The 19,571-nt window shown below is 37.1% G+C and overlaps 1 protein-coding gene and 1 long non-coding RNA gene across 3 annotated transcripts; both read left to right on the top strand.

Annotated features, from left to right (window-relative positions):
* Window positions 1–6,309: 6,309 nt before the first annotated feature.
* On the top strand, window positions 6,310–10,204 carry LOC126899998 (uncharacterized). 2 transcript variants are annotated; one of them, XR_007702774.1, is made up of 6 exons: window positions 6,310–6,507; window positions 6,583–6,757; window positions 6,843–6,968; window positions 8,165–8,235; window positions 8,297–8,500; window positions 9,537–10,174. It is a non-coding gene; the product is annotated as an uncharacterized LOC126899998 (long non-coding RNA). The 2 variants fall into 2 exon arrangements; XR_007702773.1 differs by having other exon boundaries at window positions 6,310–6,757; window positions 9,537–10,204.
* Window positions 10,205–16,780: 6,576 nt separating this feature from the next.
* On the top strand, window positions 16,781–17,461 carry LOC126898053 (uncharacterized). The gene has a single exon (XM_050672001.1). It carries the CDS (start codon window positions 16,781–16,783, stop codon window positions 17,459–17,461), a length of 681 nt encoding a protein of 226 aa, XP_050527958.1.
* The last annotated feature ends 2,110 nt before the right edge of the window (window positions 17,462–19,571 follow it).

Raw genomic sequence — 19,571 nt, forward strand, 5'->3', positions numbered from 1 at the left:
TTACATGGACAGTGTTATAGAGAGAGAGAGAGATATTTATATATCTAATCTTTATATATTTATAATTTATAATATACTGCTCGTAATTTGTTTGGTTCTCTTATATATATATATACAAATTGTTGTAAAGTCGTTTGTGACCTGCAACGACCGAAAACTCTCCGATCGGTTTGAATATTAATATCGACCGGCTCGGGTTGCTCGCGCGGGATAGCGGCGCTTTACGACCTATCTTCCCGCCTGCCCACCGACACGGATACCGGCCGACTTGCACGCCCGCCCGCCGACCCCACGACCGCCCACCGACCCATATGCTCGCCAAACCCAACCCGTACGCTCGCCGAGCTACCCGCATAGCGATTGGTGTGAGGGTTTCGACATGTTCGTTCAAGCGGCCATCCACAACATCATTATCGTCATAAAGTCTAGATAAATAACTATTGCCCTGTACTTTGTGTACCCGCAACTAAAACGCAACCCGCTGTTAACGGAACCCGTTACACCCGACCGTTTTAAAAAACCGGTTTTACCCAATTAATCCGGCGAGTTCAGTGGGATATCGGAAAAAAAATGTCCGTTTATTATTATTCTCATATTAATATTCTCATATTATTAGTCGCATATTATTCTCGATTTAATATGCGAATAAAAGAAACGGGATTTTTTTTTTTTTCTGCTGTATTTATTTTGCGAGTGTACAAACCGATGTGTATCCTCAAACGTTTTCGTGTTAAATTTATTCACACGATACACACGATAAATATGTGATATCGTTTAAAATCAAATAGAATATTCTACAAAAACATGATTAAACATGTTTTTGTAGAATATTCATAAATAACATAAAATAAATACTCGTATTTATTAAGCGATAAATAATTTTAAGAAATCGGATAAATACAGTTTTGAAAATACTAGACTATTTTTTTTGTTAAGTTTAGCTTTATCATAGCTTTACACAGTTGGATTTCCGATGTAGAATTATAGAAATAGAAACGCGTTTTAACACATAAACGTTTATGATAAATGTAAAATCGTTTTATCAAAATATGTCTTTTTCGAAAAATACTACAAATCGTCGTGATTTGTCTTATAGGAATTTATTTAATTTACGTATTTGTTTTAACGCTAAAAAAATAAAATACTAAATAAATATCGAGCTGTATAAATATTCGGTAAACGCGTATAGGCAGCGATTCAAAACCACCGTGATTACAAAAGTCAATACGCGTTTACCAATAACAACCGATACACAATTAGTAAGGCTCTCGCGGCAAATTGTTTGACGACCGGACGTGATCGACAAGTATTTTTACTCTACTTGTAATTACAGAAGTCAATATCGTTTACTAATTATATTAACCGTTGCGCTAAATTGTTTGACGACCGGACGTAATCGTTCTTTTAGTAAAAATGAAAATTCTCGTCGTATCGATGGTTGTCGCCTTCGTTTTCCAAATAAGCAATTACACTGGTGCCGACGAAACGACGGATAGACTTTTTCAAAGATGGCAACAAAGTTCGTTATGGAAGTACGTGTGGGGTAAAAACTTTAACCAGGCAGAAGAACTATTGCGTTATCGTACGAGAAGGTATTGTTTATTGTTGGCCGTTTACGCCTACGACGCGTTAAACGCCAAAGTCGAGGTGCCCGTAGAACGCGTTCAAAAAGCGTTGAAAACGTTAAATGCCGCTCTTATTATATTTAATCGCAGTACTCATTATTCATTCACAGGTTATAATAACGATATAGAAATCGAAATAACTCCAACGTCATTGAATCATATAAGATCGTTTTGCATTTCTTGTATGTCGACCAACAATGAATCGAAAATATTTAATTTCGAGTACGGGTGTCTACCGACATATTTTATACCGACAAAGGACGTGTTGGAGACTTATCTCAGCAACTTCCCCGCGCCCCACGCAGAGGATGCGGCGTCGTACGGAAAATCGTACCGTTTCGACGTCATGCCTACAGAAAAACAACAAGTTTTAGCTAATCTGGAAAAAATCTGTGATTTGATCGAAGACGAATACAATTCCTTTATGGGAATGTCCGATTGGACAAGGGAACAATTACTGTTTGATTATTAAGTATGAAATAATAAAAGAATAATTCATATGTAACGACGCGCGTATTTCGTACGCATCTTTATTAACCGAATAAAGACGCGTATCGATTTTTGTAAATTTAATAACGATAACAATCGATTTATACGTAAGAAATATTAAACATTTGTTATGTCTATTTTTGTAATTATAAACGTATGACGAATAAACGCGTATTGGTTATTTTTTTGGCGTACAATTTTTTTTATAACACCCGACCAATTACAATACGCAATAATACGTTTAACGTTATTAGTTGAACCCAACCCAACCCAACCCAAACGTATTGCGTATCGATAATATTAAACGCGTTCGTTTAACGTAATCGGCGTGTTCGAGTAGTACATCGGTAATGTTAGTATATTATACGACATGTCGGTTACATTGTGTAAAAAAACAATTTTTACATATTAAAACCAAATTTTTAATATGTAAAAATTGTTCTTTACGGTCAAAGGAGCGTAGTCTAGTAGCGAGTCTCTGTAGTAATCATTGTAATAATAATAATAACATTAACAACAACAACAACTCTTTCCGAGTCGTTTGCGGCTGGGTTTAAATTTAATAATGACGGCGCGGGCCCTTATTGTAATTTTTTTCCTTTGTCGGTTCTATATTACGCGATTCGTGCGAGTATTCCACAACAGGAAACTCACATGCTCGCCTCTTTACTTAACCGACCCGACCCTTTTTTTTTTTTCAAGCGCACGCGCACCCATAGACGACCCGGGGGCAACTCGCCGGGTTAACCATTACTTGCCCTGGGCCACCCGGTGCCGTTTATTCAGAAAACTTTTTAAACGTTACAGTAATATATATATATACACAACACTATATGGATTAACGCCAATATAACAATCTCGAAATATATACAACGCGCTTAAGAAAAACAATAACGATAATACTGTACAATACCTTGACACGGTACCGTGTTTCCCTCAGCCGCACATCACGTTATCAACCTAAATGAAAGTGTATCGGGATCTGAATCATAAGTGCACGGTGGCCTAGTGGTAAGGTTTGTCTATACGACGCCTTGGGTCGCGGGTTCTAATCCCGTACCGCGCCTCTTTTTTTCACATGATTTCCGGTACACTTTCTATAACCGGCCGTCAATCCCCGGCGGCCGTGTTAACCGGTACACAACGTTTTACGTACGAAACGTTCTCGCAACGGATAAAAAACGAGCTACAACAATACAACGCAATACAATAATACTTGTGAGCTACAACAATACGCAATACAATTTACAATTTATTGGGTTGGGCCTGAAACGACTCGACAACGTACGCGCCGACACGACAAATTAAGAACCGGATCGCGGATCCCGCCGTCCGGCTCCGGCCGTTCGTTCGTTCCAACTGCCGCCTTTCTGCTCGTTCCTTTTTCCTCAGTACGGTACAGGCAAAATTTTGCACTGCCATCCGTCTGTCCCGGGACTGCAACATCTTGTCGCGACCCGACCCGACCGTCCAACGATCCTAACGTTTTGTCATCGAGATATCCCTCAACGAGGTTTTATAATTTACCTCGACGGTTTATCGCGTCACGGATCGTGTGTGGCTCGAGGGCGCAGATTGAATCGCGCGCCTTTACCACATCGTTGTCGCGCAATCGCGTTTTGAGTAGTCCGCCTCCGCCGCCGCCGCGTAACACTGCGTATGCGTTTCCCCGCACTACGGAATACCGTGTGAAAAACGCGCCACGGTAACACCGCTGCCGCCGTCGACGACATTATTATTCGGGAAAACGATTGAAATTTTTCAATAGCGCTGCGGCGATCCCGTCATACGAAATCTATGACCGGTTTTCATACGCGAAAAACGTACTTTACGCTCTCATTACAAATATAATCTACCGTTTATTATTTTTATCGAATGAATTTTCAAAATTTTTTAAATTTAATTAGAATTTCTTCATAGAATTAAAGCGTATTAATACAAGTATATTGTCTATATACTACAAGTATATTTTCTATATATTACAAATATATTGTCTATATACTACAAGTATATTGTCTATATGCTCGAGTCGGTGCCGATCTCTCGACACCGATATTTTTTAATGCTACTTCGACCAAAACGAGATTCCGATTCGATTCCGAGTCCAAATCGATTGAACAAACGACCGAGTGCCACCGTCGCCGGGCAGAGTGTGAATCTCGAGTCGCGGCGGATTTTGCGCGTTTTCGAGTTACCGAAAAAACCTGTGTTTGGCGGCGGGTTAAACGACTTTTTATATTCACGACACTCCGTCGTTCGCCAACTCGCTAGCGCCATCTCGGAAGCCGCCGCCGAGGCGGTCTTCCGTCTTGTGATCGGTCGATTACGACGATAGGACTAACGAAATTAAAATTAAAATGAAATCGATTAAATAAGAATTTATTTTATCGAAAACTCAACAAAAAGGACGAGCCACCGTACGAAAATGCAATTGAAAAAATTGTTTAAAACGACGTTATGAAACCATATGGTTTATAACCGTTGTGGTCGTATACGAGTGAAATCGACTCGATACGATTCTATCGTGTAAATTTTGAGCACGACGGAGTACGACGGATTTAAAACGTCTGACCGATAATAGGTACGACGAGAATATAAAACAAAAAAAAAAAAAACAAGAATGTAAAACACTCGATACAAAGTGTATATTATTNAAGAGAAAAAAAAAAAAAAAAAAAAAAAACAAGAATGTAAAACACTCGATACAAAGTGTATATTATTATTATTATATATTATTATTATTATTATTATATATTATTATTATTATATATTATTAATTAGTATTTACGGCGGCCCACCCCCCGGCGGCAGTAAACAAAAATCGGTTTTAATTTACACGCGTCCACCCGGCCGTTAATATATATGTATATGAAAAATATAAACGAAAAGAATATCGAGGAGGTATCGCGCCCGACCATTGTTTATTCCCTCCTCCTGGCTATACCTCCTCGATTTTATGACCGGCGAGCACAAACGAATTGAAATCGATTCCAATGATATTCGTTGGTTATTACTAAAAAAAAAAAATATAAATCGATTAACTCGTTTCTCGCGATATCACCGTCGCGGGTACGGAGCAATAAATTGTCGATTACTGACGTCAGTGCCAAACCCAACCGTCGAGTATGACGGCGACGTACACGCTTTCTGCAATGCCAATCGGTGTATTTGCGAATGTTAATTCACAACAATGCGCGTTACACCACACCTTAACACGTTGATTCGTAATACGCCACACCTCGATTTGTAATACACTCGTTTAAGTGTATCTGTTGATAAATGCTGCGTATCTTCGATTAGCGACGGAATAAAAAAAAAACCGTAGCTAACCGTAATCGTAATCCGTCGTATACCACCGTACTGTGGTGCCCTAACGTACCGCCCTAGGATCGAGTCGATTTTCGAAATTTTAACGGGAACCGCCGAAACGGTTCTCGAAAACTTTAAAACAACCATGATGAATGAATACCGTTTCATACGACCCGTGTCGTTTTATACGTTNCTGATATCTGCTGCTGTCAACGGTTTGTGTGAAATGCAGCAAAATCAAAAAGGTTGTTGCAGCCGTTATACAAATAAATATAGTTTAAAAAAACTAAAAAACACGCTTTTAAAGCACATCGAACTAAAAAGTTAAAAATAATTTTTAGTTCGATGTGCTTTAAAAGCGTGTTTTTTAGTTTTTTTAAACTATATTTATTTGTATAACGGCTGCAACAACCTTTTTGATTTTGCTGCATTTCACACAAACCGTTGACAGCAGCAGATATCAGATTGTAAACAGTAGCGACAGCGATAGTGGATACGAAGATGCGGATGACATTGATAATTTAAAAAATAATTTGTTTGTAATGACTAATCGTTTGGACGCTTTCGGTCGAGATTACATAACAATCGAAGATCGTGTTTTTATATTGGAAAAACGTATCGAAACAGTAGAACGAACATGCATATGAATGTCAACGTGTGTTATTTAACCAAAATGCTGACAAACAAAATAAAATAAATTAACTGATATTGTACTACAAATATAGTTACATTTTTACAAATGTAGAAACTGTACTATACTAATACACTAATAGATTTTTCAAAAAATCTAAGAGAATTGTAGTATTTATACGTGTTGATATCTACCAAAAAAATCAGACCATGATAATTTTTTATACAAAGTTAACAAAAGTTTTTTTTTTTTTGGTCGTGTTTTTTACACACAAATCATTTTGGTTCGTGTTAAGGTCCTTCTAAAATTAATTTGCTCAGTTTAATCATTCCCCTGTTTACGACTTACGCTGTTGTTCGGTCATACGTTTACAATCGAAGTGTATTTGATCCAAAATGGATAGTGGAAAAGAAACGTATAATGCGTATGAAAATCGTCTCAATGAAAATTCAGGTAAAAAATAAAAACTATGATATGACAATCGAAACTAATTTTACGTAAAATTACTTTTCCATTTTTCTCGTTTAGGATATGATGTTTGTGGATTTTACTGTTCGACGTCTAATTAAAGACTAGAATTAAACTCCCTAAACACAAAGAGTTTGCCGATTATAACACTCGTTTAAAAAGACTTTTGAAAACTGTCCAAAAAAATTGGAATCAAAAATATCAAGACTTTGTGATGCTGGATTTTTATACTTAGGTATGGGACTATACAGTATTGAATGCATTATTATGATTGGTACATTTATTCAAATTCATTATTTATAAGTGTATATAATTTTTAGGTAACGGACAAAATGATCAAATGTTATGTTATTGCTGCAGTCAAGGTATGAAAGATTGGGATGATGAAGACGACCCATGGGTAGAACACGTACGTTGGTCTCCTAGCTGTACCCATGTATTGTTATGTAAGGGACAGTTATTTATCCAAAATAATAAAATAACGAAATAAGACTACTATTATTTGTTATTCTTATATTGTATTGTAGTTTGAAAAATAAATAAAGATTTTTAATATTGTATCTTGTGTGTTATATGAAACGGTATAAAAGATACAGTGTGTAATAAATAAAAATATCAATTTTCGATTTCGTAAAAAACATAATATACTACTAAATTTATAATTTGTATAATATAAGAGGGTTTTTGTATTCACAAACTTTCAAATCTACAAAAATAAAAAAAAACAAACACGTGTGACTTTATCAGCTTTATTGTGTTCGAATTATGTGTATATATGTATTTATTTTCTAACTTAAATGAAAATTAACAAAAATATTGCTAATCTCGCTTGTTTTTTCTTTTACACTCAAACCCTTACATCCAGTAAATATTCTATACGTTTTTTATCGTTAAAATACGTTTTACTTTGCTATCTACAACATTGTGTAAAATAAACAACAATATCCATGTAAGCAATTTAGTGATCCCCACTAGTAAGATATTGAATTCCTAGGGACATTTATCCCAAACAATTCACTATATTGTGCCTAAAATATAAATTTTACTATATAACTGTAGAAATAACCATTTATCTGTTCATTCACTTTTTGGTGTTTTTATGGTTCTTTTCATCTATATCTACAACTGTGTTTCACGGCTATTCCTGTGCATTTTTCAACAGTTATTAAATTGCAAGTAAAATGTTTAAATTGTTATAATATCTTTCACGTTCAATGCATCTATTTATTTTTAATAATCTATATTACTTATAAATTTCAAAAAGTTTTTTCATTAATTCAATTTGTTTATTGTAATTAAAAAGAAAAAAATATATATATGGTACTTGTTGCATTGAATGATAAAATTATGTTATTGATTACATTTGTTGTGCAAATAAAATTTTCATTCGTCTTTTTTAATAGTAATTTATTTGTTTTTTAACCCTGTCATGTATTTATTTATTTTAAAAATCGATAACCTTATGAAAATTTGCCAAAAAATTAATTTATTAAATACATTTTTTTTTATTATAATCTAAAATAATTTATTTTATTCAAACCAGATTTAAAATTTTTTTGTGACACAATTGTAGTCTGCACAACTAATGTATGATTAAAACTAAAGTGATAGTATTTTAAGTAATACAAACACAAATTTTTAGGTTAAATATATTCAATAAAACCGTTCCAGAATCTTTTTCAAGTGTATCTGTTTTCGTATATTTAATCAAAAGTAAGTTATTATCTATCACTATTCAGTTCAAAATGTACTTATAAGTTTACAATAATTTTAGTTATTCAAAATGAAATTACCAAAAAGTGTCAATAATGTAGAACATCTGATTGAATACATGGAAAGTACTGGAGTATTATGTTTTTTAGAAATCGCACAGCTTTTGACCGGGGAGTAATGAATGATGGTTTTAATATTCGCGATCCGGAAGCATTACGAACCATACGGAGTTGTGCCGATTTATACAAGAGAGAAATTCGAGCGGGTAAATTAATAATGCTGTTTGGCGAAAAAAATTATTTAAAATTTAATTTTTATAATGTACGTTATCCCGACGGCTCCACGGCATCTATTTGTAGGTCGGGTACATGTTTTGTTGAATTATCGAATATTCAGGAACGTGTAATTGTACAAAAGGTGGTTGAGGAGTTTGTTCTCAACCCCTATTCTATGCACTTTTTGATATTGCATTTTCCACCTCACTGTTCATGTAAATTTAGTGATGAACAAATATTTACATGGACAGTGTAGATTAATTGTTGTATATATAGTTTTGTTTAGTTTATAGTTTAGTATATAGTTTTGTAAATATATTTAATACATTATGTTGAAATATTAAAATAAATATGTTGTATTAATAGTGTGTATGTGTGTACTTGTTTTCACTAACTTATAAAAAAAAAAATGTATTGATTTCCTTATTAAATAATCTAATGGTAACAATGTAGTAACAATCAGATCATTTGTATCGGGTATGTATCGTAAAATGAAATGGTGAATAGATTAGTATTTATGCTGTAAAGGTTAAAGAATATTATCTTATGTAAACATGTGTGTGTACTACGCTCCGATACACACTCAATGATTTCTATAGTGTATGATGACGAATAGTTTGTAAACAACTGTATTGTTAAAGAAAAAAAAAATTCAGTTTTTAAATGGTTAGATGAGTACACATAGCTGAAGGAGTGCATCGGCTGTATTGTCGCTCAGTGATTTATCTTAAACATAAACAAGTAGAGAGAGGAAAGGGGTAGTATGCTATGAGAGAGTACCGATATGAATGTCAAATTAATGGTCTCGTGGCAAGCGTATGGAGGTGACAAAAAAAAAAAAATTCATAGCACTGTTTTCAAGTTATGTGCAAATTTCGGGAAATTTGTATTACTCGGTGTTCTCCTCCGTGTCATGCAGATGATAGTAGTTATTGTTAAAAATGTATGTATCAGTGTCGAGTTGTACACCATTAATACAACATTCACCATATATATAGTTTACTCACGAATAATTTTGGTGTGTAGAAAATGGAACAATTAAAACAAAAAATGAATAATCAAGCCAAAGGCATGGAGTACATTAAAATGTCTGACTTGGTAGAGAATCATGCCTATAGAGTTGATTCAATGAAAAATTTGACAACGAGAAACGGTGTTGTGGTGGTGGCACGGTTGCCCGACAAGTTTTTGTTCCAAGAATACAGTTGACGGACGATGAAATTAAAACGTACAACGACGGCGACGCCAAAATGTCACTTTGTTACAGAGGAAGAACGGGAAATGCTTATTCATTAGATTTTCAATAAAATTTTTTTTAAAGCATTAACTTTTTTTTTTTTACAATCAACAAAATCTGTTTGTATCTAATGATGATTTATGTACAACAATTGAAATAAAATTATATAGTTCGTTCACAATCTATTTGTGTTTGCATTATTACTCCGATAGTATAGAACCTAATAGTAGTTTATGACAAAGGTAAATTATACTTTAGATTAATATTATAAGATTGATAGTTTTTCAAATTGGTGGAAAATGTAAAAACAAAAACCACAATAGCAATACTTTAAAGTAGATTTTAAGAAGAAAAAAAATAACTTATGTATTCAAGTTTTACACACCATTGATAATATAATCCGTTAACAGTCCAGTAGTGTTTACTCCAATAGTAAAAGTACATTGAACTGAATAGTTGATTAAAGAGGTGGCCATACACACGTTTAACTAATGTATTAATTTTTCAATAGTTGTTATCATGTCGTTTGTATGCGGTTGTGGGTCTTCATTTTCGATAGTACTGGTTTGAATGTTCATTGTAGTATGAATCAGGGTCACCGTCAAACTGTTATTTCAGGTAAACGATGTTTGTCAGCGCCTGCGGGTAGGGTGACCAAACGCGAGTGCATGCACGTTGCAGGGACCGGTTTTGTTCCTATAGATTCTGCACTACGCGGTCGAGTGATACATTATTTTTTGAAAAATGAAACGACTATTGACGAAATTGACGATTTTATTCGATACGTGAGTGACGATTTAACCACCGTACTAAATGACGTTACCAAGCACGGTATAATAAAATTCAACGTTGTGCTGCACACAACGTACATACACCAAGTTATGAGTGAAATGAGAGACGTATCGTTTAAAACGCGTAACTGTCGATTCAGGTACTGTATATGCAGCCGTTTTGGATGGAATCACGGAGAAACTCGTGTACGAACAACAGGAAATGGAGACCTGAGGTAGCGGGTGGTCGCTATTATTCATAGACGGACTGCTGTTGATAGTCACAAAAATTACACCACTTAGCGGTGGCTCGTACATTGAACCTCCACTGTGTATTAAACAAAAATTTGCGGTCATAAACGCAAGAAACGCGGACCAGCAGTGTTTTAAATGGGCGATTTTATGTAAGTACAACAAGAATAAAAAACATAGGGACCAATGGAATGCAGGTTACATTGATCTGGAAAAATCCACAAATATACGTTTTGACGGCATTGACTTTCCTACACCATTGAAACAAATTATTCGATTTGAACGTAATAACCCGTCAATGTCGGTCAATGTGTTTGCGTTGGACGATAAAAATAACGTGTATCCGTTGCGTATCACTAAATCTCGTACGAGCACCGATCATGTTGATTTGCTTTACGTTACCGAGCCGTGAAACAGCCACTATTGTTATATATCAAATTTCTCGAGACTCGTGTCAAAACAACGAACCGAGGGCAAACGACACGAGTACTATTGTAAACGTTGTTTAAACGTATTTACCAATCGTTCGTCAAAGACTCAACCGAGCGGACAAGCGGGGGTGGATGAGCACATTAAAATGTATGGAAAGTTCAAGTAGGCCCGAGCCGTCCTTCCCGCACCCGACTCCGACCAGTCGGTACTGCGGTTCAAAAACACAAGGCGAAAAGAGCCGGTTCCAGTGGTTGTGTACGCAGACATGGAGAGTTTGTTGGTTCGCGCCGAGCAACAAGTGTCCAAGTACTGTACGGTTACACAAAATCACCAGGCGATGAGCTACTGTTTCTATGTGGTTCGCGATTCCATGGTGTTTCCGAAAAATATTTGCGATGGACTACCAAACGAACCGGTACTGTACCGGGGACCGGATGCGGCCAAACACTTTATCACGACGTTGGTAACCATTGGTAAACGCATATCGGACATAATGAAGGTGAACATCGATATGACGCCACTGACACCGGAGGAACAACTACGTTTCGATACAACGAATAATTGCGAGTTGTGTTCAATTAGATTCACGGATAAAGTAAAAAAAGTCAAGGATCACAACCACTGGACGGCTCGATTTTATTCCGTTTTGTGTAACAAATGCAACCTGTAACGACGTCCACCGGCTTTTATGACGGTCGTCATACACGGTNGGCTTTTATGCCGGTCGTCATACACGGTCTGTCCAACTACGACTCGCATATGATTATCCCAGAGTTGGCGTACGACGATAAAGACATATATATCATTGCTCAGTCCGAAAAAAAGTACATCATGTTCAGCAAGACCATAAATGATTATTTTCGTATCCGGTTCATAGATTCTTATAGGTTTCTACAAGCCAGTTTATCTAAGCTGACCGCCACACCGGATTTCGTGCACACACACAAAGTGTTTCAATCGCTGGAGTTGGTCACCCGAAAATCTGTTTTTCAAAACTGCATAAATGTATAAAATTTATGCAATCCCGCTGGTTGGCACCATACATTCAGTTGAACACGGAATTGCGTAAAAAAGCGACAACCACGTTTGGACAAAACATGGCCAAACTGATGATCAACTCAAACTATGGTAACATATAATTAATTTTCCAAACTTTAATTGTACTTTTTTAACTTATTTGTTTCGCGTTCAACAGGAAAAACATTGGAGAACGTACGGAAACACCAAAACATACAACTCGTGTGCAACCCAAAGAAACTGTAGAGGTTAGCGGCAAAACCGTCGTTTAGTTACACTACCGTATTCAACAAAAATCTGGTTGCAGTGCACATGTACAAGGAGAAGATTAATTTTTACAAACCCATTTTTATTGGACAGGCTATATTGGATATAAGTAAATGCATAATGTACAAGTTCCATTACGAAGTAATGTAAGCATATGCAAGAAATTATCGCATTGTTACCCAAAGTGTACGCCTATTCAATCGCTATACAAAATTTCTACGACAGGTTGTTGGTTACGTGGCAAACGGACGAGGTGAAGCGATTGAAAGGCATGAGCACGGGTGTGGTGAAACATGAAATCAAAATGGTTGACTATTTGAATTGCTTGCGTGGTAAACTCAAGCAAACCCGTAGGAAAATGTCCGTAATATGCACAAAACACCATAGTGTTTCGACGGTTGAAATTAATAAACTCGCGTTGGTCAACAACAACAACAACGATAAGCGGGCGTTAATCGGTGACGAAGGAGAGTACAAGGACGTGTATATAAAAGCGTGGGGGCATTATTCTTTAGGCAATGATGACGACGATGACGAAGAAACAAATTAACTCAAAATTGTACATTAGTTTTATTTAATAAAATAAATCGATACATTTTTTGTAATTTTTTAACCAATTTTTTTTTATAAAAATATGTAAATAATACAATTACGAATTATCCGTTAACCATTGTTTCAAACACATTGCTTTATACAAGCTACACATTTTATGATTATTTATGTGACGAATACAACGTGGTTGGAATTCCACACATAATTTCCGCAGTGGTGGACAGTTTTCTTCTATTTCGACTACCCTCTGTCGGGGTAAATATTTTTGTAACACTTGTTTTTTCTGCACGCCTTTCACGTAGATAGTATCGCACCGTAACAACGACATTATTCTCGGTAGTTCAGTGTATTCCACGTCGCCAATGTTCGTGTCCAAGCCGTGATGGTACTTTTTTAGCCAGTAAGTGGTTTTCACATCGTCCTTGATCATGTTTGGGTGTTTGAACACTCAGTGGGCCATAGACATGGACTCCAGGTCTATGGCAGTCATTTCTTTTACCAAGAACGAATGGTCGGCGGCAGCCACCAGGCCCTGAATGTCGACAATCATTGCCGTGAGAAATCTGCTTTCGGTATCCATGAGTTGTGTTCCGGGCCAAAACCCAACCACTTAACGTAGCACTGGTCTCCGCGTGTGCGTAACACCCGTTCCACTAAATACGTGTCCGGATACTGCGTCCTGCTCAACTCTTCGGTGTAAAATATACCCTGAATGGGGTTCCCTTGGTAATCTTCCAGATAATATGTTGGCGGTACTGTTCGTTTAACCTTGGTCACTGTGAACAACTCGGTGCTCCAGTTTGGTAAATAACCCTTGTCAAACACGGATTTCGTTTTGCTTATTCTCACTTTGTCGCCCACTCGAAACTTGATCGGTAAATTATCGGGTATTTTTCGTAATTTAATGCGCACTGCACTGGGATTCCCAACAGCTTGTGCGGGTGTCATGCCGATTGTTCTGTGCACGTGATTGTTATTGTAATCGTAGACCAGTGCAGGCAACCTGACTACCCATTTGTACGACCCACGCGTAGTGAAATCACGCCACATGACCGTCTTCAGTGTGCGATTGAAGAGTTCCACAAGACACGCTTTCATCGTGGTAAATGTTGAATAATGACGGATCCCGTAACGGTCCATCAACGCTTGGAAATGTCGGTTGTAGAACTCTGTACCACGGTTGGTTTGCGTCAACTTTGGATAACGACCCTGTTCGAGAATACCCGACATTGCTGTGGTCACGTTCAGGGCCGTTTTACTCTTTAACGGTACGGCCCACGCGTACTTTGAAAACCCGTCCACGCACGTTAGAATGTATCGGTGACCACGATCTGCGTACGCGCCCATTTCTACAAGATCCGCGTGCCATATATCATCGAGTCCTTTGATGTTTACCCGTGTTCGAGTGTACGTTCTCCGGGCCGGTCGATGTAGTTCGTACGCAATTTTCGGTTTCATAATGTAGACGGTATGTCAGCAATGTACCCGGCTTCGTAAAGTTCTTCTAATATGGAAACAATCTCGAGTGACACTCCAGTGTTGCCAGCCGACTGAGCCGATATGAGTAGCTTCAGACGTTCGACAAGTTCATTGGGATCGTCCCAGTATAAGTAATCTTTTTTTTCACCGACTCTCAGCTGTAGTCCCGATTCTACGCTGCTGAACATTGGTTCGATAACTTCATTGTATTTAGCACCCCCCCTTTTTCAATGTCATATTTTTGTTTAGATGAACTCGGTTTCCTCCAATATTTTTTTGTACTTTTCCAAATCTTCGTCGGTGAACGCAATGGGATTTTTCGAAAACAACAAATTTACTAGTACAATCGTCAATGGGTGTTTTGTTTCATTTACACGAATAGAGTCACTGTCTACGGTTATATCGTTTGCATTACCCATGCTCAGTTTACCGTCCATATGCATTCTAGGACCGTATTGTTTATCTCTCAACGGATTTTTTGTCCACTGTTCTATAAGATGTGCAAAATATAACTTTGAATAGCTATTTTCTTGCGATTGTTTCTGACGATGCTGCTGCACATTAACAACATTGGAAATCCTATTCAATGGTTCGATTATTGGTGCTAGTTTTTTCTGAATGTGAGTCAACGACTCTGACTCACCACGACGCAATTCAGCATATTTTCGTCTGACGTTGTCCCGGGCTTGGTTCAACAGTTCCATCGAACGTCGTTCCTTGTCGGCCGCGGCGGTGTTCATATTGTAACGTACGTGTCAAACCTGTTCCTGTATCGACCACTATCGCGATCAAAATCCGTACATATCACTGCGAACCCGTATTTATCGTTTTTCCAACACTGATTGCAAAACTCTTTGAACTCGTTAAATTTCATAACAACACCACCACTTTTGGATTGTCTCGTAACATTTGTTTTTGGATACGAGACAATGTTTGTGAGAGAAAAAACACGTCAACTCTTTTGTGTTGGCCACGCGTAAAATAATCGCATTTTACGTTTTGTTTTTCCATAACCACGTCGTCGAAAATAAACACTGAATTTGGCAGAACAGTGTCCACTGGTGGAACTTCATCACCGTTCGCAAATGTGAACACGCGTATCCTTTCAACATCTTCCAATATTCCAATCAACAGTTGATATTTCGACTGCTCCAACGATTTCGAGTAGATGTAAACGTTTTCGAATTTTAATCCGTTCAAGTCGGTCAACAGCGCGAACATTAAATTGGTTTTACCACAGTTTGACGGACCACAAACCAGACAACGTACGCTGTTTGGTAATAACTTCCCGTGTTTACTGTGCTGTACATTGGTGGCGACATGTTCGTCGAAATTGACCACGGGCAGAGTTTCTGTCTGTTTTTCAAAACGCATTGCACGTCGTCATTTACCCATCATTTCCTGTGTATTATTATTATTATAAAAAACTTTTTTGTTGCTCGTGCCGTAGTGATCTCGATTGCGTAGGGCAACAGATAGCGTTATTTTTTCTTATAGAACAAAAAAAATAGAACACAAAGCCGTCGTCGATAACCGTGACCGGTTGGAGATCACAAATTGAATGCCGATTTCATCCACACATTGATGTTGACGATAACTGTGAAATTGGGCTGTTGAGCTTACACACTTGGAACACAATGCCAAACATTGATGAAACTAACAATATAATCGTTTTTGGATTGCCCGGTCAGGAACCCTTGCTGAAAGTAACACGGCCCGTTGGTACGTACGAGTTGGATGACTTGAACAAATATATTGCCAGTCAGTACGAGAAAATTGCCTTTAACTATACAATCATTGAAAAAGATAAAGATAGGAAAGTGACCTCGTCGTTCAAAATCGTAGTGAATCACGTGACGATGCATTGTGAAATAATGTGTGAACATCCCATCGATTTCTCACATGAAAGATCATTTTGTCGTTTATTGGGTTTCAATCCTCGGTATTTGGAACCACGTAAGACTCATGTATCGGATTATCCAGTGTCAATAACACATATTACGTCTATTCGTGTGGATTGCAATATTATTGTGGGTTCGTACCATAATGGAAAACAATCACACACCTTACATGAGTTTTCTCCCAGCGTACCACCAGGCTACCGAATTCCCAGGCAAATTGTTTACTACCCATTGAACACAAATGTGTTGGATACGGTACGAATCGTTCTATGTAATCAGGAAGGTTACCAAATAAATCTCAAAGACGCAGAATTATCCGTACTCTTGCACATTAAATAGATATAAATAGATACATCTCTCTTTATGGACCATTCCGAATTTGTAGCTTATTGTCCGTTGTCAATGTGTATGGGATTTTTCGAACGGTATCGGCGTACACTGATCAACTGTAAGCAAACACTCATACTCATCCGGTCAAATTCCGACCACTGTGCCATAGCATTGGTACCGCCTAAGGATAAAGCAGAAAAAGCTTCGGTGTTAACCGCAGAAAACATTGCGCTGATTAGACAAACCAAAGTGAATATCACAAAAATTAAATGGGTCGTGAAATACTTTGAACCAAATGTGAAAATGGAATTGGGTCTGATGCGCATACTCGATAGCAAAAAATGGTTACCGTTAGAGTTTCAACATTGGGACACTGCTGTATACCCTCTCGTACCACAAACCACTACTCATACATGGCCAGTGCGTACGTTCTCGGGTGTTGAAAAACCTAGATACTTACTCGTAGCCATGGTCACAGATGCCAATAAACGGGTACACGGTGAATTTAATCATTGTTTCCTGCGTAACATCAAGGCGTACTTGAACGCTGACGAGTACCCGTACGAAAACCAAAATGCAGATTTCGACAAAGGCAAGTTCTCGACATTTTATAATTCGTACGCACAATTTCAAACAATGTACTATGGAAAGATGAACCCATACCATTTTTTGGATCGAATCAACTACAAAAAATCGGACCTATATTCGTCATAGATTGTTCAAAGCAAAACGATACCGTCAAATCGTCCACAGTGGATCTACGTATTGACTTTGAATGTGCAAAGCAATTTCCAGCTAAAACTTCGCTGTACTGCGTCATCATACACGACTGTCAAATGGAATACAATGCATTCACCGGAGAAGTACACAAATTGTAAATATAAAAATCAGTAGGATACAAAATAAAATTAAAAAAATATATATATATAGATAATAAATAACGACAATAAACTATTTTTTTTTTTTATTGACATTTAGATTTGTATTTACTTAGATAAAGTGATCATCAATTTGCTGTACCATACCATTAACCATAAATTCATATTTGATGTTCTGAAGACGTTCGAATAACTTTATGTACAGGCATCTCACAATCCTACACATACAATTTGGTGGTCCATTGATTCGTATTTCGTTCGAATCCGACGACCAAAAACACCCAACATAATGACAATTGGCGCTTTGACGTCCACATTTATCGGCCAATACCAGCAATTGAGAATATTTTCCACGCAACTCGGCCAGTTGATGATAAACTTCTACCATGGGGTTGCTGTTGACAATCGTATCCAGCTCGATGTTAATTCGTTCCACGAGATCCATCTCGTAAGCGTCGTAGAACAATACTATTGATACAACTATACTATTACTAAATAGTGAAATTTCTAACGGTCGTATACGACGTCAACAACAAGGGATTGTTGTTGAATCATGATGATTCATCAATTATCACATTAGTGTGGTTAAAAAAAAACAAACACGATAAAACTTGTTAGGACACGTATGGATTCGACGGTGGAGTTAGGGCGCGTTCGCACCGGTCGGGCAAAAGTGTCATAGACACAATCACGACGTGATAGGGCACACAGGGTCCACATGGGGCTCATGTTTGCACAGAGTTTAGGCGTGACATCAACTAGGGCCCAACATAGGACTTACCTTAGGACAGGTATGACGTTATAGAGCTTACCTTATATCAAAGTTTAGGTATGACGTCATAGGGCGCGTTTGACCGATCTGGCAAAAGCGTCATAGGGCTCATGTTAGCACAGAGTTTAGGCGTGACGTCAGCCAGGGCTTACCTCAGGTCAGGTATGACGTCATAGGGCATACCTTATATCAAAGTTTAGGTATGACGTCAGCAAAGGGCCCAACATAGGGCTTACCATAAGTCAGGGTTCAAGTGTGACGTCAACTAGGGGCATAACGTCATGAGCTGCACTTGGATGCAGTCCCCAACAGGCGCCGGGGCCAGGGGGGTTAAGGTAGGTCAGGTGTGACGTCACCATGACGGATTGCACCTCATCTGTGCACCCATTGTTACCCAAAAACAATACATGATGTAATTAGTCGGCACCATTGAGAGCCCGTACCGCACACCTGTACACCCATTGTTTTCACAAGAACAATAGATGACGTAATTTGTTGGCACCTTTAAGGGCTCGTAGCGCACCTATTGTTTTCCGAGAACAATAGACCCATTGTTCTAAGAACAATAGATGACGTCATTTGTCGGCAACTTTGAGGGCCCGTACCCGCCATACATATACTACTCAACTATTTTTACAAAATTCAACTTTTTTAACTAAACTTTTGAAAATGTTCCGGAAATACTGTGTCCTTAAAACATATGTCAAATCAAAGATTATGTTACGTACAATTAGTTAAAAAGAAAAAAATTTGTCCGAACACTTTATCTTCTACCGTAGTTAAAAACATGCTATGTTTGTGTTAAAATTTTCGATTTTATAATTTCAATTTTAATTTACTATAACTTTTTGAAAAATGTAGGGATCAACACAAATTTTTTATTCTAAATATGTTATATATACCTCTTTTATCCGACATACTATTTTTTTAAATCAGACAATTTCCTCTTATACAGAGGGCTTTAAAATATTGAATCATATGTATAAAAAGTAGAACTTTTGAAAATGTTTTCGGAAATACTGTGTATTTTATATATATGTTAAAAAAAAATATATATATTTATAAAATTAAAAAAAAGTAATTATTATATTTAATATTAATTATAATTAGTTATATGATTTTTATTATTAAATTATTCTCTTTAATTTTTATTAAATAATTTTCTCATTAATTG

This window comes from Daktulosphaira vitifoliae, unplaced genomic scaffold, assembly GCF_025091365.1.
Source record: "Daktulosphaira vitifoliae isolate Bord-2020 unplaced genomic scaffold, ASM2509136v1 Scaffold_2, whole genome shotgun sequence".
In the NCBI taxonomy this organism is placed as follows: Eukaryota; Metazoa; Arthropoda; class Insecta; order Hemiptera; family Phylloxeridae; genus Daktulosphaira; species Daktulosphaira vitifoliae.